This window comes from Hypomesus nipponensis, chromosome 14 (genome assembly GCF_054491055.1).
Source record: "Hypomesus nipponensis isolate SF chromosome 14, ASM5449105v1, whole genome shotgun sequence".
NCBI classification, from domain to species: domain Eukaryota; kingdom Metazoa; phylum Chordata; class Actinopteri; order Osmeriformes; family Osmeridae; genus Hypomesus; species Hypomesus nipponensis.
This window is the reverse complement of record NC_140374.1, coordinates 1,226,741-1,254,263: the sequence shown is the minus strand read 5'-3', so window position 1 is coordinate 1,254,263 and position 27,523 is coordinate 1,226,741. Positions and strand designations below refer to the sequence as shown.

Below are 27,523 nucleotides of genomic sequence, written 5' to 3'. Positions count from 1 at the left end.
AGAAAAGGCTCATTCAAGCTTCCAAACACGCTGGTGACCAACTATTTCCAGCTCCGTCTCTATTCATCTTCCTCCTTCAAGTTTTCTTTTTGCCACCTGCTTCATATTTGTCTGTTTCTCCCCACCCCTCCCCACCCCTCCCCACCCCCTCCCCACCCCATCCACACCCCTCCCCACCCCCTCCACACCCCCTCCACACCCCCTCCACACCCCTCCACACCCCCTCCCCACCCCCTCCACACCCCCTCCACACCCCTCCACACCCCCTCCCCACCCCCTCCACACCCCTCCACACCCCTCCACACCCCCTCCACACCCCTCCACACCCCCTCCCCACCCCCTCCACACCCCTCCACACCCCTCCACACCCCTCCACACCCCTCCACACCCCCTCCACACCCCTCCACACCCCCTCCACACCCCTCCACACCCCTCCACACCCCCTCCCCACCCCCTCCACACCCCCTCCACACCCCCTCCCCACCCCCTCCACACCCCTCCACACCCCCTCCACACCCCTCCCCACCCCCTCCCCACCCCTCCACACCCCTCCACAAACAGAACATAAAGCGTTGTAAGATTGGTCGTCTTCCGCTTAGGATGGGCCTCATGCATAATGTAGTGAATTAGAACTCCACAATGTTGCTCTTATGTAACTCAGTTTCTTGATAGATTGTGTTATAGATTGTGTAAGGACACTGTTTGGTGCAGCTGCTGTGTTGCTGGGTCGTGGTCTGTCTGGGGAGAGCTGGATGACAGCAGCGATGAGACAGGAGATAGAGTGGTCCTCTGAGGGCGTAGATGTGCCTCCTTCTATCTCAGAACCATCTACAACGCAGTGGTTCACTCTCAGCATCCTGGTGTGACATACATGTAGAACTAAGCACGTGCAGACTGGGGTTGTCGCACATCTGCACACACACACACACTCACACGCACTCACACACACACACACACACACGCACTCACACACACACACTCAGTCACTCACACACACACACACTCACACACTCACACACACACACTCGCACACACACACTCACTCACACACACACACACACACACGCACTCACACACTCACACACACACACTCAGTCACTCACACACACACACACTCACACACACACACACACACACACACACACACACACACACACACACACACACACACACACACACACACACACACACAGAGGCAGCACTGTGTCAGAAGGGAAGCCTGCACTTAGAAAGATGAATGGCTTTTGGACTGCAGTACGACTGATCCCCTGCCCTCTCTGCCACTCAGGAGAGAGAGCGGGAGAGGGAGGGAGGGAGAGAAAGAAAGAGAGAGGGAGAAAGAGAGAGAAAGGGTAACCACATAGTATATACAACACAAGAAATACAGTCCTCTTAGTTCAGTGTATGAGATTACTTGTTCTCAAATTGGCTAAAGTAAGATTTCTATTAAAAACAAGGAAATCAGAGTTGATTGGCATAAATAACCTTTTATGAGAAACTTGATTTGAGGCGCTGAGTTCCAACAGAAGAGTCATTTGACTCTGTTGAGTAATCATTATATGGATGATAGTGACCCCACCATTTAGTGAAAGGTCGCTGTTACCCTCAGGTCGCTGTTACCATCAGGTCGCTGATACCCTCAGGTCGCTGTTACCCTCAGGTCGCTGTTACCATCAGGTCGCTGATACCCTCAGGTCGCTGATACCCTCAGGTCGCTGTGACCCTCAGGTCGCTGTTACCATCAGGTCGCTGTTACCCTCAGGTCGCTGTTACCCTCAGGTCGCTGTTACCCTCAGGTCGCTGTTACCATCAGGTCGCTGTTACCATCAGGTCGCTGTTACCCTCAGGTCGCTGTTACCCTCAGGTCGCTGTTACCATCAGGTTGCTGTTACCCTCAGGTCGCTGTGACCCTCAGGTCGCTGTTACCATCAGGTCGCTGTTACCCTCAGGTCGCTGTTACCATCAGGTCGCTGTTACCATCAGGTCGCTGTTACCCTCAGGTCGCTGTGACCCTCAGGTCGCTGTTACCATCAGGTCGCTGTTACCCTCAGGTCGCTGTTACCCTCAGGTCGCTGTTACCATCAGGTCGCTGTTACCATCAGGTTGCTGTTACCCTCAGGTCGCTGTGACCCTCAGGTCGCTGTTACCATCAGGTCGCTGTTACCCTCAGGTCGCTGTTACCATCAGGTCGCTGTTACCATCAGGTCGCTGTTACCCTCAGGTCGCTGTTACCATCAGGTCGCTGTTACCATCAGGTCGCTGTTACCCTCAGGTCGCTGTTACCCTCAGGTCGCTGTTACCCTCAGGTCGCTGTTACCATCAGGTCGCTGTTACCCTCAGGTCGCTGTTACCCTCAGGGCTGCAGATACGTATGGTGCCAGAGGCAGTGTCCTTTGTTCCTGATAGTTTAAAGACCAGGCCTCTGTCTTCAGGAGACACCGGATCTGAGCCATGGTGTGTTTGCTTCATGTCTGCTAGTTAAACCCAGGGTGCCAGCCTGTCTGACTACCAGCCTGTCTGATTGCTAGCCTGTCTGACTACCAGCCTGTCTGACTGCCAGCTTGTCTAACCAGCCTGTCTGACTGCCAGCCTGTCTGACTACTAGCTTGTCTGACTGCCAGCCTGTCTGACTACCAGCCTGTCTGACTACCAGCCTGTCTGACTGCCAGCCTGTCTGACTGCCAGCCTGTCTGACTACCAGCCTGTCTGACTGCTAGCCTGTCTCCCTGCAGGGTGTTTGAGTACCAGAGAGTCCCAGCCTCTATGATGGTGAGGCCCAGCCCGGTGAGGCCCAGCCCGGTGAAGCGTGCCCGCGCCCCCCCCTCCTCCTCAGCTCTGCATCGCTCCAGAGACCAGCCACAGAGCAGGAGCAGGACGGGCTCTTCCAGCAAGGCTAAGTGTGAGGACACACACACCACACACACACACCACACACACACCTCACACACCACACACATACACACCACACACACCACACACACACACACACCACACACACCTCACACACACACCACACACACACACACCACACACACACACCACACACCTCACACCCACCTCACACCTCACTCACCTCACGCACACACACACACCTCACTCACCTCACGCACACACACACACCACACTCACCTCACGCACACACACACACACACCTCACTCACCTCACGCACACACACACACCACACACTGGAGTGTTGGACCATGTGTCAGGGCTTGTGTTCATGGGGAGCAGGGCAGCTCCAGGCTCCAGAGACAGGCTCCAGATGGGCTCGTCATTAACAGCCTCTTCACCTCAGGCTTTGTCTCTCTACAGCTCAGTAGAGCCTATCAGGGGCTGCAATTATACCAAGTTAATAGTGCATAACAAATAAGAATTGTTTATACTAGTTTATTACAAGCCTTAATAGCTTTTACTGCCAGCCCATCAGAGGGAAATTACATTGCCTTTGTAGCTGCAGAGGTCATCAGGAAAGCGTCTAACGGTAAAGAGTTTCAGGGTCATTCTCAGTGCTTGGTGATGGTGTGAACGTGTACCATTAATTTAACAGTGAGAAAAGAAACAATGGCCATTTACTTGAGGAGGAACATCCTAACATGGCAGCTAGAACAGAATGCAGCGCTACAAGGTGTCTGGACTCACTGAAGAGATGTGCTAGAGTAGATGTCATCCAGGAGGCTTCTGTTGTCCTGCCTCCTCTCCTCTCCTCTCTCTCTCTCCTGCCTCCTCTCCTCTCTCTCCTGCCTCCTCTCCTCTCTCTCTCCTGCCTCCTCTCCTCTCTCCTGCCTCCTCTCCTCTCTCTCATCCCATCACTCCCTTCATCTCTCTCTCTCTTCTTCCTCTGTAATCCCTCCATCTCTCTCTCACCGTTTAGGTTTGTAGACTGTTGTAGACTGAGCAGGTTGTTGACTGAGCAGGTTGTAGGCTGAGCAGGTTGTAGACTGAGCAGGTTATCGACTGAGCAGGTTGTAGGCTGAGCAGGTTGTTGACTGAGCAGGTTGTAGGCTGAGCAGGTTGTTGACTGAGCAGGTTGTTGACTGAGCAGGTTGTAGGCTGAGCAGGTTGTAGACTGAGCAGGTTATCGACTGAGCAGGTTGTAGGCTGAGCAGGTTGTTGACTGAGCAGGTTGTAGGCTGAGCAGGTTGTTGACTGAGCAGGTTGTTGACTGAGCAAGTTGTAGGCTGAGCAGGTTGTTGACTGAGCAGGTTAGGTCCTGCTGACCTGTGCTTCCTTCATGTTTCTCTCATTTCCTCCTATATCCTGTGTAAGTTCCTCCTATATCCTCTCTCATTTCCTCATGTGTCCTGTCTGACTTCCTGTCTGGGTCCAGTGAAGATGGCGGAGCTGCTGGCGATAAAGAGGGACTTGACCCAGATCAAGGTGCAGATCGACGGGCTGCTGGACAGCGTGGACAAGATGGACAAGCAGAGGAAGGACCACGCAGGTAGCGAGGGATGGTGATTGGCTCTGAGATACTAGCTCTTTGTTGGTTGCTTATCAGGATTCTCCTGTGGATATTATTGTTTCTACCACACACACACACACAGACACACACACAGACACACACACAGACACACACAGACACACACACAAAGACAGACACACACAGACACACACACACAGACACACACACAGACACACACTGACACACACACACACAGACACACACACAGACACACACACACACAGACACACACACACAGACACACACACAGACACACACACACACACACACACACACACAGACACACAGACACACACACACAGACACACACACACACACAGACACACACACACACACACACACAGACACACACACACACAGACACACACACACAGACAAACACACAGACACACACACACACAGACACACACACACAGACACACACAGACGCACAGACACACACACACACACACACACAGACACACACACAGACACACACACACACACACAGACACACACACACACACACAGACGCATACACACACTGGCTCTTGGCTGATAATTGTATGTGATGGCAAAAACTGCTGTTCATCGATGCAAGGAGAGAAAATCTGTTTGCCACCAGATATTGTTGAGAGAGAATGTTAGGCCTGTTAGTGATTATATCTGCTATCAACTAGGACATCTTGCCTCAGTGATAAGAGAAAAAGTTGCATCCTATTGGGTGATGTTAACAAAGTCAGTGCAGTCAAAAGGGGAGTGTTGCTCACACTGTTAAAACAGGGTATTCAGTACTACATGGACGAGGATTTGCTGCATGGTAAGCTTGTTCACAGTTTGCGTATGTGTGTGTGGTACTGTGTGTGTTTGTGTCTGGTTGTGTGTGTGTGGTTGTGTGTCCTCCAGACTCCCCTCTGACCAGGGAGGGCAGTATGTCAGATTCTCCATACCGGGGTTCAGTCAGCAGCCTGGAGGACTCCCCCCCCCTCCCCCTCCCCCTCCGCCTCCACAGACAGAGAGAGAGCCCAGAGCCAGGAGAGGCCAGTGATGACGACCACCTCCACCACCACAGGGTAGGTGTCTGTGTGCCTCTACTGCCACCTGCTGGACCCTCCAACTCTGCAGCCCTTCACTGCCTCAGCCATCGTTAACAACGCACTTACATAATGTCAAATGTATGCAATCGACTCGCACTTAACGCGCAAATCCCCGTCCATTATTCCAACTGAACAAACAGGGACAGAGTAAAAACGGATTAGCCAGCATTGTTCCTTCGCTGGGTTCGGAGGGCTTGGACTCCACCCCACCCTCAGCTTCCAGGGAGCGTAACAACCTCTAATTACGCCGCAGGGTGCCCCTACCTGCCTGACACCATCAATGCCTCCTCCAGCGCAACCTCTGTTCATTATGGGATGTCATGGTGTGTGGGCTGAGGTGGCTTTGTTCCAGCAGTTCTATTGTTCCTCTGGTAACAGCGAGGGAAGGAAGAGAGGGTGGGGGTGGGGGGGTTGGAGACAATGCAGGAGGAGTGTTAGTAGATAACACAAGGTGCAGTCCTTGATCTGTCTCTCCCTCTCTCTGTGTTTCTGGAGAGAGGAAGTGAGATGTCAAGGTCTTCATCATATCTCGTTCTCTCTGTCTATAGAAAGACAGATAGTAGATCATCAAGGTATTGTTTATCTCCCTTTCATTCTCTCTGTTTCTAGATTCAAAAAAACATCTGTGGGCTCTCATCTAAACATCCTAGTCTAGTGTTCTGCAGAAAAAGTCCCATGCCGTTTGTTATTGTCAACTCTTTGTAAGAGATCACTGCAGTTGCCACAGATGGATGTTTGATTACATTTACGTTGTTGATGGAAATATCCTGATTGTGTAGAGACTTAATTTCCCATCAAGGCAAGTTTGATTTTTCTTCTCAATCTGTTTTCTCAGATAGGTAATCATCACTCAGACCTGGAGGGAGATCTGTGAGGAGCACCTATCAGGTACAGCACAGTACTGTAGTCACAGTTCACAAGACTATCAGATACAGCACAGTACTGTAGTCAGAGTTCACAAGACTATCAGATACAGCACAGTACTGTAGTCACAGTTCACAAGACTATCAGATACAGCACAGTACTGTAGTCACAGTTCACAAGACTATCAGATACAGCACAGTACTGTAGTCACAGTTCACAAGACTATCAGGTACAGCACAGTACTGTAGTCACAGTTCACAAGACTATCAGGTACAACACAGTACTGTAGTCACAGTTCACAAGACTATCAGGTACAGCACAGTACTGTAGTAAGAGTTCACAAGACTATCAGGTACAACACAGTACTGTAGTCACAGTTCACAAGACTATCAGATACAACACAGTACTGTAGTCACAGTTCACAAGACTATCAGGTACAGCACAGTACTGTAGTCACAGTTCACAAGACTATCAGATACAACACAGTACTGTAGTCACAGTTCACAAGACTATCAGATACAGCACAGTACTGTAGTAAGAGTTCACAAGACTATCAGGTACAACACAGTACTGTAGTCACAGTTCACAAGACTATCAGATACAGCACAGTACTGTAGTAAGAGTTCACAAGACTATCAGATACAGCACAGTACTGTAGTCACAGTTCACAAGACTATCAGATACAGCACAGTACTGTAGTCACAGTTCACAAGACTATCAGATACAGCACAGTACTGTAGTAACAGTTCATAAGATGCTATACAGTAAACACATTCTATACATGATGAGTCTACACCCAACTGTGCAAACGCCTGCTGTAAATTAGATTTCATATTTGTGTTGGTTGCCAACAGTCCTGAAGAATAATATTAATTTGTTCATTTAATATTTATTCATTTCCAACCGCCTCACCAGACTCAGCAAAAACAGAGAGCAGCAAAGAGAGGTGGCATTCCTCGGTCGTAGACGACATGTACTGAAGGACCCATCTTCGTTCTTCACCAACAAGAGACAGCTGGTCTCTTTCTTGCGAAGCGTATTGTACATAGCTACTTTGCAAAATACTCCACAGTTACTGTGGACTCTGAAACATGTAAAATACAATTGACATTACAAAGGGAAAACTGATACTTTACCTTCACACAAAGACACACACTGTACATGATTTTAATATTTATTTTTTAGTTGTAGAGACTCATTATGTTGTTGGGCACGAAATGTAAAAAGCATTTGTGTAATGTTTGCCAAGTCACCATAAAACAGGAGGGATCCATCCACTGCCACAGAGACTGATTAGACAGAGTCGTATTCATCACACAATATCCTCAAGAGTCCTCTTGCAGTAAATACATGGAAGTTTCTATTGTACCCTTGCATTGTGCTTGTCACCTTGGTGTGACACAGCTGTTGGGACTGTGTTATCACCAACTGCATCACCAGCAGGCCTGTCAGTGTGACACAGCTGTGTTTGGCCCCATCAGACGCTGTTGAGTTCAAGCCCCTGCTAGCCACCCCGGGTCGTGTGTGAGGGCTTATGGCTTTGGTGATTTATTGTGTTTACTTGACTGGGGAAATTAATTATGATTATGAGAGTTGACTTTGTAAAATGCAACCCTCCTGGTCCCAGTCACATCCATGTCATATAAGATAGGTGTTTATTCTTACATGTCAACTAACCATATCTCGTCCATCATTGACAGAGAGACTAATATTCCTGTTGATTATAAGTCAGTAGTCGTCACCTCACCACCATATCACAAAAATATGAATATTCTTTGTAAATAGAATTGATATCAACGTACTGTGGTATATTCCAAAGCTGAAATTGGTAGTAAAAAAAAAAAAAATATATTGTATGCTTCCTGTCTTTATACTGTCAACAAGAGAATAAGTGAAATCCCCAAATAATAGTTTCAATGAAAAATAATGATTTGGTTATTCACTTAACAGTAAACTAAATTGACATGTAATATTTCTTCAAGTCAAACCGTCTCTTCCTGATTGCTTCGTGTTTTAAGATTGTTAATTTGCTCGCAGACACCTTTTCTGCTTGTTATTTTGTGTTTGTATTCAATGCTGAATGTAATCTATAACATTGTGACTGTATTAAAGGTATTTTTCATAAAACAAACAAGTGTGTTCATCTCTTATAAATCATAGGTCACGATAACGATTAATCGGTTGCCTGTAATATTTAACCCGGGGGTGTGTTGAGCATCGTTAACAAATAGCCCAACTGAGAAATGTTATAGTCTACAGAATCCTTATTGACAGCTGTGCCAAATCCGAGCGGTCTGATCTTCAGAAGGCTTATCGGTGGATTGGCTGTATCTGTTTCTGGATAAAGTTGGTAATCTGTAATGAACACTGCAGCAAGCAGCGCTAACTTCTATTAACCACAGTGTTACTGTGTACCGCTGTGGAGCTGTTTTTGAGATGGCTCAACCTTTAGCCCTGATGGTTTGTTTACCTCTGTAAGGGACCCTGAGTGACTTACTTCCACTAGGGAACCTCTCCGTCACTTCACCTTTTCTGTCGGACCAGTTGAATGGTAACCAAGCGAAGTTTTCAGAAGAGGTAAAACATTGGGGTAAAAAGCACTTTTATTTTCCATGTTTAAAATTTCACAGATATATTTGTTCTCAACCGTAGGTTTTAAAAACAGAGAGTTTGGGGGGGGGGGGGGGGGGTTATTGTTTCGTTGCAGATGATCTTGTGTCAGTATGCATTCATTAACTTGGGGTGACAGAATTAAAAAATGTAATTCAACCTCTCCTACCGACCTTTGAGGTGTGTAAGGTTATGAAACGTTACTTTTAAATAGATATGTAAATGAGAACGATGACACTACCTGGCATTTTTTCTCCACAGTAAACTGCCATGTCCGGACACGACAGTAGCCCTCTGACCACTCACGTGTTGAACACGGGGGACGGTTTACCTGCCGCCAGACTGCCCCTCAGTCTGCATCGACTGGACTCAAACCTGTTCATTTGGAACCTCATCACAGTAGGGTAAAACAGCCTCATTCTACTTTTAAATGTGTGCATAGTCTAGTGTTGTACAGCCTAGTACTGAGAGTTGGGACCGATTTATTTTTAAAATGCCATTATGATTGCCTGTGACTATGGTTAGGAACGGGGGCACAGGGCACATTCCGCATTCGGTGAAAATTGTGTTTAATTAGCCAATAGCTGTCATAGTCTTCACAGCTCATTTGGACAGACGGTAATAAGTTCAACCGTTGCAGAACAACGGATGAAGATGGTCGCTGTCCTGGACTCATCACAAGCGATGCTCTCACCCCTGGCATGTACAAAATGCGCTTTGAGACCGGCCAGTACTGGCAGGCGCTAGACCAAACCTCCTTCTACCCCTATGTTGAGGTAGCCTAAGTTATGTTACCGAATGAAACTGAGACTGGCTGAGGAATACTTGGTATTGGTGTGAATGTATTGAATATTGAATGTGTCTTTTTGTTTCATAGATCATTTTCACCATAAGAAATCCCAACCAAATATTTCACCTACCTCTGCTTCTGAGTCGGTTCTCCTACAGCACCTACACGGGTAGTTGAACCCTGCTACAACATTTCAACCACTCTTTAATGCAACGATATTGACAATATTGGTCCAACAACTAACAACTGTTATTATCGTGGGATATATTACTATGACTATTATAATATAGGATTATCATTATTTGTATCCATATTCATATTATGTGGGCAGTCATTACATTGTTTCATAAAGGTTGCATGTTCAGAAGACGCGTACGTAGTTTCTCTTAGCGAATCACAGGGCAAACTCGTGTTTTCGATGTAAGGCCCCTTATTGTTATCATAATTGTGCCTGTGATTGTGAATGTAATAAAAACTATTGACATGCCTTATATGTCCCATTTAAAAATATATATATAATAAATCGACATACAACACGAAATTCACTAATACACTCATACGTTTCCAACAATTTCATGGTTTGATTGAAATCTCTTTTCTACCTGGCAATCCTTTAGGCAGCTATGAGGGTCTTCTCTGGTCATCATACATTGACATTACTGTGACTGGTGCTGTTACAACACTGATAATAAGAGAGTCGGATGGTTTTTGGATTATAAAGTATTTATTAGAAAGTTCGGCAGGTGGCGACGAGAGAATGGCTCAAATGATGGGGCTTCTCTCGGCAGCTGCTATGCCTCTGCGGATCGCATCGAGAGTTTGGGGACGTTATTCAATGGTGACCGCAAGGAATCTGCCTGTGCCCAGTTCATACGTTTCTGCTGTCAGGGTAAGTTGTTTGTGTTATGAGAGCAAAATAGCTCCGTTTACTTAGTCAACGTGCCGGCTACGGTATGCCGTAAACATTTAGTAAAGCTAACACGTTAGCTCTACTTAACGCACAGCTGCAGATCCCAACTAGCTAGCCTATCTGTTTTGTAAACGCTGTTGTAATCTACTGTACTGCGAAACGTGCCTGTCCTTTAAAACCTGCCATGCAGGTCAACTTCGTATGGCTAACGCCGTTAGCCGTAATTCTACTGTTGCAGTCTGGAGGCGAATGCTAGCAAGCTGAGTTAAACTGGGCTATTATGTTATGATCGCCTACGTTTTTCAAATGTGTTACTTTGCTATCCACTTTTCTTCTAGCATATTGCACTTACCCCAAATAAGTCATCTCATGGTCTATATTCATCCCAGACCATACTGTATACCAGCGAGCCACCAAAACAAGGTAAGAAGCTCGCTGAGTACCAATAACAGCCTTTTCGTTCAATGTCAAGCATCCGCAAGATTTTATGTATCAGAATTATTTATGGCTGATAAAATATGTTTTGAACGAATGGGATCAGTTTGCGAAACAAAGCTCTGCCAATCATGTGTGCTTGGCACCGCATATCCTGTAATTAATCTTTGCAGAAGGCAAGGGGAAGGAATCGGGAAGCGGAGGTGGAGGCGGAGGTGGAGGCGGAGGTCGTGGAAAGAGAGGAGGGAAGGACTGGTGGAGCCGAATGCAGAAGGTAGGAGGGTAGCAGCATCGTTCTGTAAGAAGTGTACCTCCCCCTATCCAAAATGTAAACAACAAAGTACCAAAATAAAAAATTCAACACATAGGCCTAGTACTTGTAAGTATTACTTGTGTTCTCTATCACGTAACTGTGCCTTTCTGTGGAGCTGATAGTGTAGAAGGCTTTCCATAACGTGTTTGTACTCCATCGTAGGGTGACGTCCCCTGGGATGAGAAAGACTTCCGTTACCTGGCTGTGGCGGCGGCTGGACTGTCCTCAACTGTTCTGTACTACTACTTCAGAGACACGGGCAAAGAAATCACCTGGAAGGACTTTGTGCATCACTACTTGGGTAGAGGCATGGTGAGTTCAGGGCATTCAACGACATCAATGTTGTGTACTTTTGTTTCTCTCATTCTTTCTCACAACTTCCTGGGCTGTTGTTGTTTTTGTGCAGGTTGACCGCCTGGAGGTTGTCAACAAACAGTACGTCCGAGTCATTCTGGTTCCGGGAGCTGATGCTTCAGATGGGGTGAGTAATGATCAGCTTCTGTCAGTGGACGGGGTTCATGTATGAAGACATTCAGATCGTTTTAGGGGCTAGCTCCACCCCGGTAGCTCACCACATGTGTGGGCTCAGGACTTACCACAGTGGCCTGGGTGCTAATCTCACCATGGCCCTTTGATTCATATCTTAGTCTCTCTCTCGCCGTCCTTCTCTCTCCCTCTCTTTCTTTCTTTTTGTACTTTTCCTACACTTCACTTAAAACCTGTCCAATAAAGCCAAAACATAAATCTTAAAGAAACGGTTTAGTATTTAAAGCTGAAGTGACACATGGTGTTCCCTCTGCATGCTCCAGAGCTACGTGTGGTTCAACATTGGCAGTGTTGACGCCCTGGAGAGGAACCTGGAGGCTGCTCACCAGGAGCTGGGCCTGGAGCCCTCGCACAGGGCCGCCGTGGTGTACAGCACCGAGAGCGACGGGTGGGTCACACACACAACTACACACAACTACACACACACACAACTGCACACACACAACTAGACACACAACTACACACACAATGCTAACATCACTTCATCTAATACATTTACCACTAATTCATTACTACTTTTAATATGGGTAAATTAGATTAACAGATATATGTACTACACAAAGGCAATCCTAAAATAACTTAATATAGTACATTTACTACAAATTAATTACTACTGTTTATTTACTGTCCTTCTAACAGGTCATTTTTGATGAGCATGATCCCTACCTTGCTGCTGATTGGCTTTCTGCTGTTCACCCTGCGCCGCGGACCAATGGCAGGAGGTGGTGGGGGTGGAAGGGGCGGGCCGTTCAGCATGAGCGAATCAACAGCTAAGATGATGAAGGACAACATCGATGTGAAGTTCAAGGACGTGGCCGGGTGTGAGGAGGCCAAGCTGGAGATCCTCGAGTTCGTCAACTTCCTGAAGAACCCTCAGCAGTACCAGGACCTGGGAGCCAAGATACCCAAGGTACCCAGGGTGGTGAGAGAGGTACCCAGGGTGGTGAGAGAGATACCCAGGGTGGTGAGAGAGGTACCCAGGGTAGGAGAGAGGTACCCAGGGTGGTGAGAGAGATACCCAGGGTGGTGAGAGAGGTACCCAGGGTGGGAGAGGTACCCAGGGTGGGAGAGAGGTACCCAGGGTGGTGAGAGAGGTACCCAGGGTGGTGGGAGAGGTACCCAGGGTGGTGAGAGAGGTACCCAGGGTGGGAGAGAGGTACCCAGGGTGGGAGAGGTACCCAGGGTGGTGAGAGAGGTACCCAGGGTGAGAGAGGTACCCAGGGTGGGAGAGGTACCCAGGGTGGGAGAGAGGTACCCAGGGTGGTGGGAGAGGTACCCAGGGTGGTGAGAGAGGTACCCAGGGTGAGAGAGGTACCCAGGGTGGGAGAGGTACCCAGGGTGGGAGAGAGATACCCAGGGTGAGAGAGAGGTACCCAGGGTGGGAGAGAGGTACCCAGGGTGGGAGAGAGGTACCCAGGGTGAGAGAGAGGTACCCAGGGTGGGAGAGAGGTACCCAGGGTGAGAGAGAGGTACCCAGGGTGGTGAGAGAGGTACCCAGGGTGGGAGAGAGGTACCCAGGGTGGGAGAGAGGTACCCAGGGTGAGAGAGAGGTACCCAGGGTGGGAGAGGTACCCAGGGTGGGAGAGGTACCCAGGGTGGTGGGAGAGGTACCCAGGGTGGGAGAGAGGTACCCAGGGTGGGAGAGAGGTACCCAGGGTGAGAGAGAGGTACCCAGGGTGGGAGAGAGGTACCCAGGGTGGGAGAGAGGTACCCAGGGTGGGAGAGAGGTACCCAGGGTGGGAGAGAGGTACCCAGGGTGGGAGAGAGGTACCCAGGGTGGTGGGAGAGGTACCCAGGGTGGGAGAGAGGTACCCAGGGTGGGAGAGAGGTACCCAGGGTGGGAGAGAGGTACCCAGGGTGGGAGAGAGGTACCCAGGGTGGTGGGAGAGGTACCCAGGGTGGTGGGAGAGGTACCCAGGGTGGGAGAGAGGTACCCAGGGTGGGAGAGAGGTACCCAGGGTGGTGGGAGAGGTACCCAGGGTGGGAGAGAGGTACCCAGGGTGGGAGAGAGGTACCCAGGGTGAGAGAGAGGTACCCAGGGTGAGAGAGAGGTACCCAGGGTGAGAGAGAGGTACCCAGGGTGAGAGAGAGGTACCCAGGGTGAGAGAGAGGTACCCAGGGTGGGAGAGAGGTACCCAGGGTGGGAGAGAGGTACCCAGGGTGGGAGAGAGGTACCCAGGGTGGGAAAGAGGTACCCAGGGTGGGAGAGAGGTACCCAGGGTGAGAGAGAGAGGTACCCAGGGTGAGAGAGAGGTACCCAGGGTGAGAGAGAGGTACCCAGGGTGAGAGAGAGGTACCCAGGGTGGGAGAGAGGTACCCAGGGTGGTGGGAGAGAGGTACCCAGGGTGGTGGGAGAGAGGTACCCAGGGTGGGAGAGAGGTACCCAGGGTGGTGGGAGAGAGGTACCCAGGGTGGTGGGAGAGAGGTACCCAGGGTGGTGGGAGAGAGGTACCCAGGGTGGTGGGAGAGAGGTACCCAGGGTGGTGGGAGAGAGGTACCCAGGGTGGTGGGAGAGAGGTACCCAGGGTGGTGGGAGAGAGGTACCCAGGGTGGTGGGAGAGAGGTACCCAGGGTGGTGGGAGAGAGGTACCCAGGGTGGTGGGAGAGAGGTACCCAGGGTGGTGGGAGAGAGGTACCCAGGGTGGTGGGAGAGAGGTACCCAGGGTGGTGGGAGAGAGGTACCCAGGGTGGTGGGAGAGAGGTACCCAGGGTGGTGGGAGAGAGGTACCCAGGGTGGTGGGAGAGAGGTACCCAGGGTGGTGGGAGAGAGGTACCCAGGGTGGTGGGAGAGGTACCCAGGGTGGTGGGAGAGGTACCCAGGGTGGTGGGAGAGGTACCCAGGGTGGTGGGAGAGAGGTACCCAGGGTGGGAGAGAGGTACCCAGGGTGGGAGAGAGGTACCCAGGGTGGGAGAGAGGTACCCAGGGTGGGAGAGGTACCCAGGGTGGGAGAGGTACCCAGGGTGGGAGAGAGGTACCCAGGGTGGGAGAGAGGTACCCAGGGTGGGAGAGAGGTACCCAGGGTGGGAGAGAGGTACCCAGGGTGGGAGAGAGGTACCCAGGGTGGGAGAGAGGTACCCAGGGTGGTGAGAGAGGTACCCAGGGTGGTGAGAGAGGTACCCAGGGTGGGAGAGAGGTACCCAGGGTGGTGGGAGAGGGGTACCCAGGGTGGTGGGAGAGAGGTACCCAGGGTGGTGGGAGAGAGGTACCCAGGGTGGTGGGAGAGAGGTACCCAGGGTGGTGGGAGAGAGGTACCCAGGGTGGTGGGAGAGAGGTACCCAGGGTGGTGGGAGAGAGGTACCCAGGGTGGTGGGAGAGAGGTACCCAGGGTGGTGGGAGAGAGGTACCCAGGGTGGTGGGAGAGAGGTACCCAGGGTGGTGGGAGAGAGGTACCCAGGGTGGTGGGAGAGAGGTACCCAGGGTGGTGGGAGAGAGGTACCCAGGGTGGTGGGAGAGAGGTACCCAGGGTGGTGGGAGAGAGGTACCCAGGGTGGTGGGAGAGAGGTACCCAGGGTGGTGGGAGAGAGGTACCCAGGGTGGTGGGAGAGAGGTACCCAGGGTGGTGGGAGAGAGGTACCCAGGGTGGTGGGAGAGAGGTACCCAGGGTGGTGGGAGAGAGGTACCCAGGGTGGTGGGAGAGAGGTACCCAGGGTGGTGGGAGAGAGGTACCCAGGGTGGTGGGAGAGAGGTACCCAGGGTGGTGGGAGAGAGGTACCCAGGGTGGTGGGAGAGAGGTACCCAGGGTGGTGGGAGAGGTACCCAGGGTGGGAGAGAGGTACCCAGGGTGGGAGAGAGGTACCCAGGGTGGTGGGAGAGGTACCCAGGGTGGGAGAGAGGTACCCAGGGTGGGAGAGGTACCCAGGGTGGTGGGAGAGAGGTACCCAGGGTGGTGGGAGAGAGGTACCCAGGGTGGTGGGAGAGAGGTACCCAGGGTGGTGGGAGAGAGGTACCCAGGGTGGTGGGAGAGAGGTACCCAGGGTGGTGGGAGAGAGGTACCCAGGGTGGTGGGAGAGGTACCCAGGGTGGGAGAGAGGTACCCAGGGTGGTGGGAGAGGTACCCAGGGTGGGAGAGAGGTACCCAGGGTGGGAGAGAGGTACCCAGGGTGGGAGAGGTACCCAGGGTGGGAGAGAGGTACCCAGGGTGGGAGAGAGGTACCCAGGGTGAGAGAGAGCCAAGAGGGGGGGAGTCTATTACTTTCAAATACGTTTCTCATTTGCTACAAAACCTATTTGAACGTATATTGAATGATTGACAAACTGTTTATATCTCACATGTTCCTCATGTGCTTCACTAGCATACACTGTGCTGTTGCAGTGTATTTCCTTCTCTGTGGTTGTTTTGTGTCTGCCTCCTCATGGTCAACACAGGTAAACTAGCTGCTAGCTAACTCTGGTGTAGTGACCTTGTCGATGGAGCATGAGTAACCCTGACCCCCGGGTGTCCCTCCCCCCAGGGTGCTGTGCTGTCTGGGCCTCCAGGCACGGGGAAGACCCTCCTGGCCAAGGCCACCGCGGGAGAGGCCAACGTGCCCTTCATCACAGTCAACGGCTCCGAGTTCCTGGAGATGTTTGTGGGCGTCGGGCCAGCCAGGGTCAGTACACCACCACAGCTAGCACCACACGTCCTCCTCAGCAGCTAACCTAGCACCCAGGGCCGTTGGTTGGTTTTTGAATGTTGGTGGGACAGCTTCTTTATAGGAATGCTGTTTTCAAAAGGTATATGGGACATGTCCTGCGCCCCTGCTAGAACCACACACACAAACACAGTTTACCTCTCAGCTTGTGTGAGGTGTGTGTTTGAACAGTGTGTAGGTGAAGATAGGAACAGTGTGGGTTCAGGTGAGGGACATGATGATAACAGTGTGTGGGTGCAGGTGAGGGACATGATGATAACAGTGTGGGTGCAGGTGAGGGACATGATGATAACAGTGTGGGTGCAGGTGAGGGACATGATGATAACAGTGTGGGTGCAGGTGAGGGACATGATGATAACAGTGTGTGGGTGCAGGTGAGGGACATGATGATAACAGTGTGGGTGCAGGTGAGGGACATGATGATAACAGTGTGGGTGCAGGTGAGGGACATGATGATAACAGTGTGTGGGTGCAGGTGAGGGACATGATGATAACAGTGTGTGGGTGCAGGTGAGGGACATGATGATAACAGTGTGGGTGCAGGTGAGGGACATGATGATAACAGTGTGGGTGCAGGTGAGGGACATGATGATAACAGTGTGTGGGTGCAGGTGAGGGACATGATGATAACAGTGTGTGGGTGCAGGTGAGGGACATGTTTGCCATGGCGAGGAAGAACGCTCCCTGCATCCTGTTCATCGATGAGATCGACGCGGTGGGCCGTAAGAGGGGCGGCGGCAACTTTGGAGGGCAGAGCGAGCAGGAGAACACCCTGAACCAGCTGCTGGTGGAGATGGACGGTGAACACAGGCACAACCACACCTGCTGCTCCTAGCCGCTTCTAGGGAGACCGTCTTTCTGCTTCACAAAGGCAGTGCTGAGTGTAACCCTGTGCTGTTCTCTAGGGTTCAACACTGCCACTAATGTGGTGGTCCTGGCTGGTACCAACAGACCAGACATCCTAGACCCTGCACTGTTGAGACCTGGAAGGTTTGACAGACAGATCTACATCGGTAGGACCATGAGCTGAAACATACCATCTTTCTGCATGAAGGTTCTCTGGCGAGTCAGTGTGTGTGTGTGTGTGTGTGTGTGTGTGTGTGTGTGTGTAATCCACGTTTATTCATCCTCCAGGCCCACCTGACATCAAGGGCAGGGCGTCTATTTTTAAAGTCCATTTACGGCCAATCAAGCTGGACCCCAGTATTGACAGAGATGGACTGGCCCGGAAAATGGCTGCTGCCACCCCAGGCTTCACAGGTAAGACCATCTCGTCTTTGTTGGAGCCATGACAGCCATGTTATCGTCCCTCCCTGTTTCCGGTGGTGTTCCTCATACCCCCCTGTGCCCCCAGGAGCTGACATAGCTAACGTGTGTAACGAGGCAGCACTCATCGCTGCCAGGTACCTGAACCCCTCAGTGACCGGGAAACACTTTGAACAGGCTATTGACCGAGTGATAGGAGGTGAGAGCAATGTCTCTGTACACCTTATGGATCTGTGCAGATACAGCAGAGCATTGTTATAAGTTAGCATCCCTCTGTTTCCTCCCTCCCTCTCCCCCTCCCTCTCCCCCTCCCTCTCTCTCTCCCCTCCCCCTCTCTCTCTCCCCCTCCCTCTCTCTCTCCCCCTCCCTCTCTCTCTCTCTCCCCCTCCCTCTCTCTCTCTCCCCCTCCCTCTCTCTCTCCCCTCCCCCTCTCTCTCTCTCCCCCTCCCTCTCTCTCTCCCCCTCCCTCTCTCTCTCCCCCTCCCTCTCTCTCTCCCCCTCCCTCTCTCTCTCCCCCTCCCTCTCTCTCTCCCCCTCCCTCTCTCTCTCCCCCCTCTCTTTCTGTCTCTCTCTGTCTCTCCCCCTCCCTCTCTCTCCCCTCCCCCTCTCTCTGTCTCTGTTTCTGTCTCTCTCTCTCTCTCTCTCTCTCTCTCTCTCTCTCTCACACACTCTCACACCAGGTCTTGAGAAGAAAACCCAGGTGCTGCAGCCCACAGAGAAGAAGACCGTGGCGTATCATGAAGCGGGCCACGCCATCGTGGGCTGGTTCCTGCAGCACGCTGACCCCCTCCTGAAGGTGACACATGCTTAACACTGTTGACTAACTGAGTGCTGCTGTCCAGACAACACTGCCGCTATAAATGAGCTGAGGTCGTGCTCACTGCTGGGTCAAAGCTCCACAGTAAAGTACACTAAACAGCAACACCTAGTCATATGAACTGAGGTTGTTGGTTAGAGTCGACGCTTTAGTGATCCTTTAGTTACTGTTATTGTTAGATCTGAGGTTGTAAGAGTCGGTATATGTAGCATCCGTTCCGCTAACCCTAACCTGTGAATGCAGTTAGCCAGCAGTGTTTGACGCAGGACACAAGGGTTTTCTTTGCGAGGGGTTTCTTTGTGGGGATTTTGGTCATGGGATCTTGAGAGCCACATGAAATAGAGGCGTTTAGCCTGGGATACATTTGATCTTGACCCAAAAGCAGCTGAAATGTTTAAGAATCTTCTAAGCTGACTGCAGATGAATTAACCTATTAAGCTGTAGCGTCACACATGTGAGCTAGCTACCGTTTCGTAAAAATAACACGCGCTGTGGGGACGGTTGGAACAATGTGGAACTCACTCTTAATGAGGCTCTGCAGAATCACTACTCAGCGCAACAACCTTCCTTTCTCTGTGACGGTTGACTGAGCGTTGAGGTGAAGGTTTGGAGCTGTCCCTGACGTGCGCGTGTCTCCCCCCAGGTGTCCATTATCCCCAGGGGGAAGGGCCTTGGCTACGCACAGTACCTGCCCAAGGAGCAGTACCTGTACACCAAGGAGCAGCTCTTTGACAGGATGTGCATGATGTTGGGGGGCCGCGTGGCCGAGCAGGTGTTCTTCCAGAAGATTACCACCGGAGCTCAGGACGACCTGAAGAAGGTCACGCAGTCTGCATACGCACAGGTACCGCCTCACGCCTCTGAAGCTCAACATGGCCTGGAAACACACTCTACTGGATTTGCTTAAAACTTGCCTTTTTTTAATCAGGATTTTAAAATAAGGTTTAAATAAGGTCAGTTTTAATTTAGGTCTGTTCTTAATGTCATTATTATAATAATGTACTTTGAAATTCCCCTTTCCATACTATAAATACATTCTATAAATGTGTTGTATGTCGTCAGATAGTGCAGTTTGGGATGAGCGACAAGGTGGGGCAGGTGTCGTTCGACCTGCCGCGCCAGGGAGAGATGGTGATGGAGAAGCCCTACAGCGAGGCCACTGCTGAGCTGATCGACCAGGAGGTCAGAGACCTGGTGGACCTGGCCTACAAGAGGACCCTGGAGCTCATCCTCGACAAGAAGGACATGGTCGACATGGTGAGACAGGGAATATACACACACAAACGTTTTATTAATACAATTATATTTCACGCCCCGCTTTCTCAGTTACCCATCTTCATAACTCACTGTTCTATAGATGGATATTCAATAAGATTTTTTTCATGAACTTGTTCTAGAACACAGGATACAAGTGTGTGTGTGTGTGTGTGTGTGTGTGCTCCCCTTCTCCGCCCTCAGGTGGGGAGGCGTCTGCTCGATAAGGAGGTGCTGGACAAAGCTGACATGCTGGAGCTGCTGGGGCCACGCCCCTTCGAGGAGAAGTCCACCTATGAGGACTTTGTGGAGGGGACAGGCAGCTTCGAGGAGGACACCAGCCTGCCAGAGGGCCTGAAGAACTGGAACCAGGAGCAAGGGGACAGTGCTGAGGACGCGGCTCCAGAGAAGGACAAGCAGGCTGTGTAACACAGAGAGACAGAGACAGTCCCCAGCACAGTGCAAGGCCAAGGCATATTGTCTTGCCTCTGCCAGTATTATGATGATGACAGACTTGCAAAGCGTTGGGTGTCTTTCAATGCCTTATATTTCGCCATACCTGGGAGGGGGGAGGGGGGGGGGTTGCTGTGTCAGGAGAATATCAAAGGCAAATATGTAATGTGTAAAACATTGTAATTGGGAGATCTTTTAGCAGTTTATCTTATTTTGATTTGCCCTACATGTATGAGACAATGTAAATCTAATGTATTTGCACTGTAAAAAACATTGTTTTTTTTTATAGATTCACATATTTATTTCAGTAAACGGACTTTACTGCCTGTACAACTCTGCTCAGCGGTGCATCTCCTCACATGTAGAAAGACTTCAAGCACTAGATGACGGTGTTGGTATTTAAGATGATGGTTCAACTGGAGGAGGAAACAAGGTACTGCACTTCAGGGTTGTGAAGTCTGGCTCTACAGCTGGAACAGTACCCTGGAACTGTTAAAAATGTATCAATACTGAAATAAATGACGTTACTTAAACACATAAAGGCCAAAGCTATGATGAGATAGATTTGTTACGGTTCACAAGGCTACATGGAGGGAATCATCTCTGCACTGGGAACAGAACGTGAATGTTGAGTGACAGCCATGTCGTTCTGCTGTGTTGGTGAATGTCCAAACTGCTCTGTCAGCTAGTCCCTACCTCAAATCACATTTGTTTATTAAGTCTGCAGGTCCTTGATTTTCAAATAGATTTACATTCTGCTACCTATTCAGACTCAGACTTTCTTCTTTTTTATCCCTAGAAGGGCAGTTTATGTGCAGCTTGTCAAGTCCACGCACACAGCTTCACATGCTCACCGGCAGGTACTGTTGCTCATACACAGACCAACATATACAGGTCTAGACAAGAGAACACCATCAAAAATGTGCTATCATTCATATACATAGTTAAATAAATAACTGAGTTCAAAGGATGTAGCAGTCACTTCAAATAACTACTGTCTGGGTGAAATGGGATCACAGCGAAAGAAATGAAGGCCTTCATTTAGCGGTTTGTTCTCTTAGAGGGCACATTAAAACGCTGACCGAGGGCTTTACAGTGAAGTCACCGGACAGCGTCCTGGACCAGGCAGTGTTTACAGTGAAGTCACTGGACAGTGTCCTGGACCAGGCAGTGTTTACAGTGAAGTCACTGGACAGTGTCCTAGACCAGGCAGTGTTTACAGTGAAGTCACTGGACAGTGTCCTAGACCAGGCAGTGTTTACAGTGAAGTCACTGGACAGTGTCCTGGACCAGGCAGTGTTTACAGTGAAGTCACTGGACAGCGTCCTGGACCAGGCAGTGTTTACAGTGAAGTCACTGGACAGCGTTCTGGACCAGGCAGTGTTTACAGTGAAGTCACTGGACAGCGTCCTGGACCAGGCAGTGTTTACAGTGAAGTCACTGGACAGCGTTCTGGACCAGGCAGTGTTTACAGTGAAGTCACTGGACAGTGTCCTAGACCAGGCAGTGTTTACAGTGAAGTCACTGGACAGTGTCCTGGACCAGGCAGTGTTTCACGGCACATCTCTCTGTCTTCCAGGGTCTTTCTTGCCCCCAACCACCCTCACACTGAAGATACTATTTAACACCAATGTGTTTGTAGAGTGTACATGTCCTGCCAGGTCACTCTGGCTCTCCTCAGTCACAGGTGCAGCACTTCCTGTTCCAGAGAAAGGTTATCTAGAAAAGCTAAGGCTATACGCTATAACAAAACATTTTCATGAATTCATGATTCTAAACCTGGCACATACACATTAATTGCCAACATGTTATTTTTTAAATGCAAAATTTATTACACGGAGCAAGATAAAGGAAATAAATGAAAAAATCCTGTAGATATGCTGTCACACTGTTGGTAATCAGAGTGGAGGTTCTGTGTAATCTTGAGGCCAATCAGGGAGGTGTGTGAGGTCTGGAGGGGTGGTGGAGGAGGTGCTGCAGGTTAGTTCCAGGGCTGAAGGATGTGTTCTTGATGGGACGTCTCTGATAGTCAGGAGACTCTCTACGGGAGAACACCCAGGGGAAGGGGGGGGGGTTACACAGAGAGAGAGCGAGAGAGAGAGAGAGAGAGACAGTGAGAGAGTCAGAGAGAGAGAGAGAGTCAGAGAGAGAGAGTCAGAGACAGAGTCAGAGAGAGAGAGAGAGTGAGTCAGAGAGAGAGAGTCAGAGAGAGAGAGAGAGAGAGAGAGAGAGAGAGAGAGAGAGAGAGAGTCAGAGAGAGAGAGAGAGAGAGAGAAACAAACAGTTAAGGGTGGATGGGGGGGAGGGGGGAAGGGGTAAGTAGGTATTGGGTGATCTCCTTGTTTAGGTGTTGAAAAGAGAGAGAGACACATCATCTTCTAGTCCTGCATGTCTGGATGGGCCCAGACTATCTGGAGCCCTCTCCTCTCAGGATCTCCCTCTTGTTTCCAGACATCATCTCCAGATCGCCCTCCTCAAACATCTGCCCAAAGTCAGGCAGGAACACGCGCTCCTCCTGGGTGCTGGAGCTGTGCATCCACATGTGCTGTGGTGGGGTGCTGGGGCAGGGCATGAGCAGCTGGCTGAAGGAGGACTGCTCAGCCACGGGATCCAGCATCCTCTCAGGACAGGACGTGCCCTCCTCCATGTCCATGGCTCTCCTCTTGGGGAGCAGAGCCGGCTGCTTCTCACTGGCCTGAGGCCTCAGCCGGGCCTGAGGTGGTCTGGTCCGCGGGGCCTGAGGTGGTCTGGTCCGCGGGGCCTGAGGCCTCAGTGGGGCTGACGGGGTCTTGCCATCTCCGTCAGGCGGATGGCGAGAGATCGGCGGGAAGAGACAGGATTTCTCTGTTCCGCTGATGTCCTGGGACGCCTCGGAGGCCTGGTCAGCACGCGCTTGCTGACGCCGGACCTTTTGGGAGGTACGCTTCTGTGGTTTGGCGCTGGTTGGTGGAGCCACGACCAGCTTGCTGACAGGGTTGAAGGGGTGAGGTGACTCCTGTGTACTGTCTGCAAAAACTGCCAGGTTAATGGATGGAGCCTTCAGAAGGTAGCTAGGACGCTGTCTGCCCACCATACTGGTAGGAAGAGAGGGCAGAGATTCTGAGGCAACCTTTGTTTGTTCTGTAGGGAAATTAAACTTCTGGTTAGTGTGCTTTCAGGCAGCTTCTAGTCTAACTCTAGCAGGTGTAGTGGGTGCCAGAAGGTTAGAGAATGTATTGAGGTTAGAATTTAAAGAACTTACTTTGTAGGATGATACGTGTAGATGGCACAGGGTAGGAAACGTCCATCTGGGAGTCCAGCGCTGCGGTGCGTGAGACGGCCGGTGTCTCGATGTGAGGGAGGACCAGAGTCAAGGGCGCCTTCTCAGAGTCAGACACTGCAACGGGACGTCTGGACAGACGCTTGCTGCGAGCGGACGGCTGGCCTGGAGGCCGAGTGGGGGGGAACAGCGGAGGGAACCTCTGCTCTGTGAGATCCAGCTTCAGTCCAGTTTTGGGCCTGAACTCAAGTTTGGAGTCGGGCTGGACGCTTGAATCTTGGTTTGAAATCAAACGAACCATAGAACTGGACTTGGAACTGCAACTCGGGAGCCGAAGACCTTTCAGTTTGGCCTCTTTTTTACCGGGCTGACTCTTAGAGGCGCTTACTGCCTCCTGTGTCCTCAGAGGAGGCAGGCGAGTCTTTGCTGCTGGATCGTCAGCAGAGGTGTCTTCTGGGACAGACTGCAAACCAGAGCTGCTCTTACAAGGCATCTTTGAGTTTCTGGTGAGATCCCTCGACTGTTTCCCTGGCTCAGTCTCCTTACGTTTCCTGGATGAGGTTAATGAGGGAAAGCGAGACGCCCCTGCAAGGGACGCCCCATCTTCTTTCTTTCCTTTATTCATGACTGCAAAGGAAGGGGAAGGGAGAGACACTGCTAAGACCAGGCCACTTGACAGAACTGATTAGAACAATGTGATTTTACTAATCAGTTTACTAATTAAAGTCTAATTTAGTACTCACCTTATTTTTTTGGTCATCCTACATCCTAATTATGACACCCTCTGAGTTCAGCAAATGTGTCACACTTTTACACCTGCCCTTCAAGCGAACACGCTGAAGGATGGGTGAACGATAATTCTCCGGTATCTGAAATCACAGAACACAACATTTGGCTGATTAATAACTAGTCTCTAAGAAATGTACAATCTTCCTAAAGAAAATACCACTTTAGATAATAGTATAATATCGAAAACCGAGATGAACAACTTTGAATGTTATCACAGTTCAGTCGACGCCAAACTTCCCAGATACCGTCAACATATTTACAGTAACAAAACCATTTATCACAAAAGTAGATTGTGAGGTTCGTTTTAGACTATAACTTTCTTGGCAGACTTTTCCCAGACCTCAATATTTTTTACTTACCCACGGAATCTGATGTTACTTGTGCTGTGAAGTGTCCGCTTTCCACGGCGTGCCGTCTCCAAATGTATCACACGGGAACGATGCTGAAACGTATGACTTAACATTAATTTATATGCTCGGCTTCATTATGACGTCAAGTATTGTCGTAGGCTACTCATGTCTGCGTTACGTCACCAATAGTTAACTGGTTTTATACAAATGGTCACATCAATGGAACACTGGGAACAAATATGTCACAATCCGGGTTAGATCGATAGTTTTTGGTCCATCTCCTGCTGCCAAGAGGAAAAAGCTCCAAAATATGTCTGTTTCTATGCAAGTTTTGTATAACCTCGCGTCCAGTCATCATGTGTTCACAATCACAGCTATAATAGCTGGGTGACACTTCAAAGCAGCTAGTTAAGTCTAAGAGATAGTTTACCAAAATACACGACAAGCAGGCCAACATATTGTACTGACATTTGCCATACTTACAAAAACGAATTTGAGTAAATACTTTATGAAGTTATGAAGTAGCCTAATAATAATAATAGTGAGGGCCTCCAAACCTAGGCCTGCGAATTGAGACTTTCTGGTTATGGAATCGCAACTGTGGCGGTTTGTGGGGCCGTTTAGAAAATGTAGTCTGTCCCTAACACAAACACATATAGACTGACTGTCCCTTACACAAACACATAAAACACATGCCTAAACATTCACATGTGAAATGTTAACACGCATTCATACTACTGAAAACTTAAATACACAGGCCTACATATATTAAATGCTGGCACAGACGCATCTGAAACCTCACACTTTTTGGCAGATTCATCACGACATCTCAATATCTGTTATTTACCCACGGAATCTTCCGCTACTTGTGTTGTGTCTCCGCTTTCCACGGTGTGGCGTCTCCTCATGTACACAGAAATGATGCTCAAACGTATGACTGACCGAAATGATTTGCCCGTGGATTTATATGCCCGGCTACATTATGACGTCACGTATTGCGGTACTCATGGCTGTGTCACAAATGATGAGTGCGTTTCAGGCATATGGCAATTTCCTAGTCAGAGTTAGCAGGGGGTGCATTTTTTGGCAAGACGCAATACAGCCCTGCCCTGAAATGCATCCCTGCTAACCCGTGAGAACATTTACTTTGATGTTGATACATTGAGGTTTTAGTACTTGCAAGAAATGCACCCCCTGCTAACTCTGACTATAACAACAATAAATAAAAATAATGCAAAGACACAGGATTCCAGCAATGCATTTTTATTCAGGATATCGTTTAATCACTTGTGCTGTACTGGGTTGAATCTAGCTGAGTATTCCACCAGTTATGTTATTACATTTTGATCTAATAACGTTGTTTATTTTTGCTTTCTTTTTTTACATTTATTTTCTTATTTACGAAAACTCTAATTTCACCTGACACCAACATAACCTGACATTGTTATTAACGCGATTGGCTTATAGGTTCAACAATGATTTAAGATAAATTGTCGATTAATTCTCAAAACATCCTAAAGCACATTATCCCCAGGCTATGCAATTTTTTGGCAACAGTTGCAAAACAAGCTTGTCATTCACACTGTTGCATCACTAAAATCACCTGATAAATCACCCATACAGCTCTATCAACATGAAGGAATTAAGCTTTTAATTCATACACCCCAAAATTCTCAGAAAGATAGGAGGGAGAAGGAAAAAGACAGCTTCTTTATAAATTCAACGATCTGGGTTATTTCTTAAAGCACTATGGCATAACCCTAGGATATGTGCATCTTTAAAGACTCACTTCAGCGTCAGGTAGACACATTCATGCTGTTTGATCCCATATCAAGTGTTTCATAACTGTAACATTAAGACTCGCCACAGTCATCTTTGATAAGCGAAACATCCAAACCTTCATAGTCTTCAATGATGCGGTTGGTACTGTAATCCTCTGCAAAGCTATTTCATAACAGTAAATATTAATATTCATGGGTAACATTAATTTATATGAATTTAGCATCAGACAGCAACAATCTGATAAGATACTTGCAGATCTCTGCTTTTGAGTCGTCAACTAAGTTCAACTGGTGACACTAAAACTGTCTTGTGTTCCGGACAAACAAACTGTGGCTCAGAAAGTAACAGGAAGTTCCAGTGAAAATAACACGTAGTTCAACAACAATATCAAACCAAAGGTCATTGAATATTTCATAAAGGAAAATCACATTGAAACGGGTTTGAAAGCTAGGAGTATGAAAGAAATTCAACTTGAAATATGAATTTATTTCAATGTAAAAAAAAAGAACCTGATCCAAAAAGTCAAGGTTTGGAAATTCACATTGCTCCTATCAAACAGTAACATTTAGATCCAAAGAAATTCAATAAAAAAGTTTAAAGCTTCAGAAATTGCAATAGAACAAAATTCCGGTCAAATTTGAATGGTGATTTTAGATCCCAAACATTAGAACCCCAAAATGGCCAAATTCGAATTTCAGAAGTTAAAAAATGTTTTATTGAATTTTTGGGATCTGAATTTTACTGTTCAAATTTGAACCAACTGAATTTCTGAACCTTTAATTCTTGGATCGGATTTTTTTTTTTACATTGAAAAAAATTCACATTTCAATTTTAAAGAGGTGAATTCAAAACCAACAGATTCGGTGGTGTTTACATTTTGATATTAAGTATGCCTTTTAAAATTCAAAATATTA

The 27,523-nt window shown here is 49.2% G+C and overlaps 4 protein-coding genes and 1 long non-coding RNA gene across 6 annotated transcripts in view; 4 read left to right on the top strand and 1 right to left on the bottom strand.

Moving 5' to 3' along the window:
* The window catches only part of LOC146258091 (RNA-binding Raly-like protein), a gene marked incomplete at its 3' end in the record, with an annotated part of 29,295 nt that extends 23,870 nt beyond the window's left edge, over window positions 1-5,425 (top strand). Inside the window, exons 4-6 of the mRNA XM_084671700.1 lie at window positions 2,733-2,899; window positions 4,329-4,442; window positions 5,349-5,425. Coding sequence (XP_084527826.1) covers window positions 2,733-2,899; window positions 4,329-4,442; window positions 5,349-5,425 — 358 coding nt within the window. The remainder of the gene's footprint in view (window positions 1-2,732; window positions 2,900-4,328; window positions 4,443-5,348) is intronic.
* A 15-nt stretch (window positions 5,426-5,440) lies between these two features.
* Window positions 5,441-8,537, top strand: LOC146258090 (uncharacterized). The gene is made up of 3 exons (XR_014729658.1): window positions 5,441-5,515; window positions 6,375-6,427; window positions 7,319-8,537. It is a non-coding gene; the product is annotated as an uncharacterized LOC146258090 (long non-coding RNA).
* A 153-nt stretch (window positions 8,538-8,690) lies between these two features.
* LOC146258089 (5-hydroxyisourate hydrolase-like) lies at window positions 8,691-10,344 on the top strand. Of its 2 annotated transcripts, none has more exons than XM_084671422.1 (4): window positions 8,691-8,980; window positions 9,275-9,417; window positions 9,654-9,789; window positions 9,891-10,344. In XM_084671422.1, the coding sequence occupies exons 2-4, from the start codon at window positions 9,284-9,286 to the stop codon at window positions 9,978-9,980; spliced, it is 360 nt and encodes a 119-aa protein (XP_084527548.1). In that variant the 5' UTR covers window positions 8,691-8,980; window positions 9,275-9,283; the 3' UTR covers window positions 9,981-10,344. The 2 variants fall into 2 exon arrangements, with proteins under 2 accessions (XP_084527548.1, XP_084527547.1); XM_084671421.1 differs by having other exon boundaries at window positions 8,692-8,993.
* A 109-nt stretch (window positions 10,345-10,453) lies between these two features.
* Window positions 10,454-20,970, top strand: afg3l1 (AFG3-like AAA ATPase 1). The gene is made up of 16 exons (XM_084671419.1): window positions 10,454-10,692; window positions 11,052-11,136; window positions 11,322-11,422; window positions 11,624-11,773; window positions 11,868-11,942; window positions 12,271-12,395; window positions 12,647-12,917; window positions 16,460-16,597; window positions 17,286-17,439; window positions 17,545-17,652; window positions 17,774-17,899; window positions 17,994-18,104; window positions 18,586-18,701; window positions 19,366-19,566; window positions 19,785-19,979; window positions 20,181-20,970. Exons 1-16 carry the CDS (start codon window positions 10,561-10,563, stop codon window positions 20,403-20,405), a joined length of 2,313 nt encoding a protein of 770 aa, XP_084527545.1. The 5' UTR covers window positions 10,454-10,560; the 3' UTR covers window positions 20,406-20,970.
* A 1,181-nt stretch (window positions 20,971-22,151) lies between these two features.
* LOC146258087 (uncharacterized) lies at window positions 22,152-25,752 on the bottom strand. Its single transcript, XM_084672675.1, has 5 exons — window positions 25,675-25,752; window positions 24,837-24,919; window positions 24,432-24,557; window positions 23,671-24,315; window positions 22,152-23,549 (listed from the first exon to the last, which is right to left on the bottom strand). The coding sequence occupies exons 4-5, from the start codon at window positions 24,311-24,313 to the stop codon at window positions 22,837-22,839; spliced, it is 1,356 nt and encodes a 451-aa protein (XP_084528801.1). The 5' UTR covers window positions 24,314-24,315; window positions 24,432-24,557; window positions 24,837-24,919; window positions 25,675-25,752; the 3' UTR covers window positions 22,152-22,836.
* Between the last annotated feature and the right edge of the window lie 1,771 nt (window positions 25,753-27,523).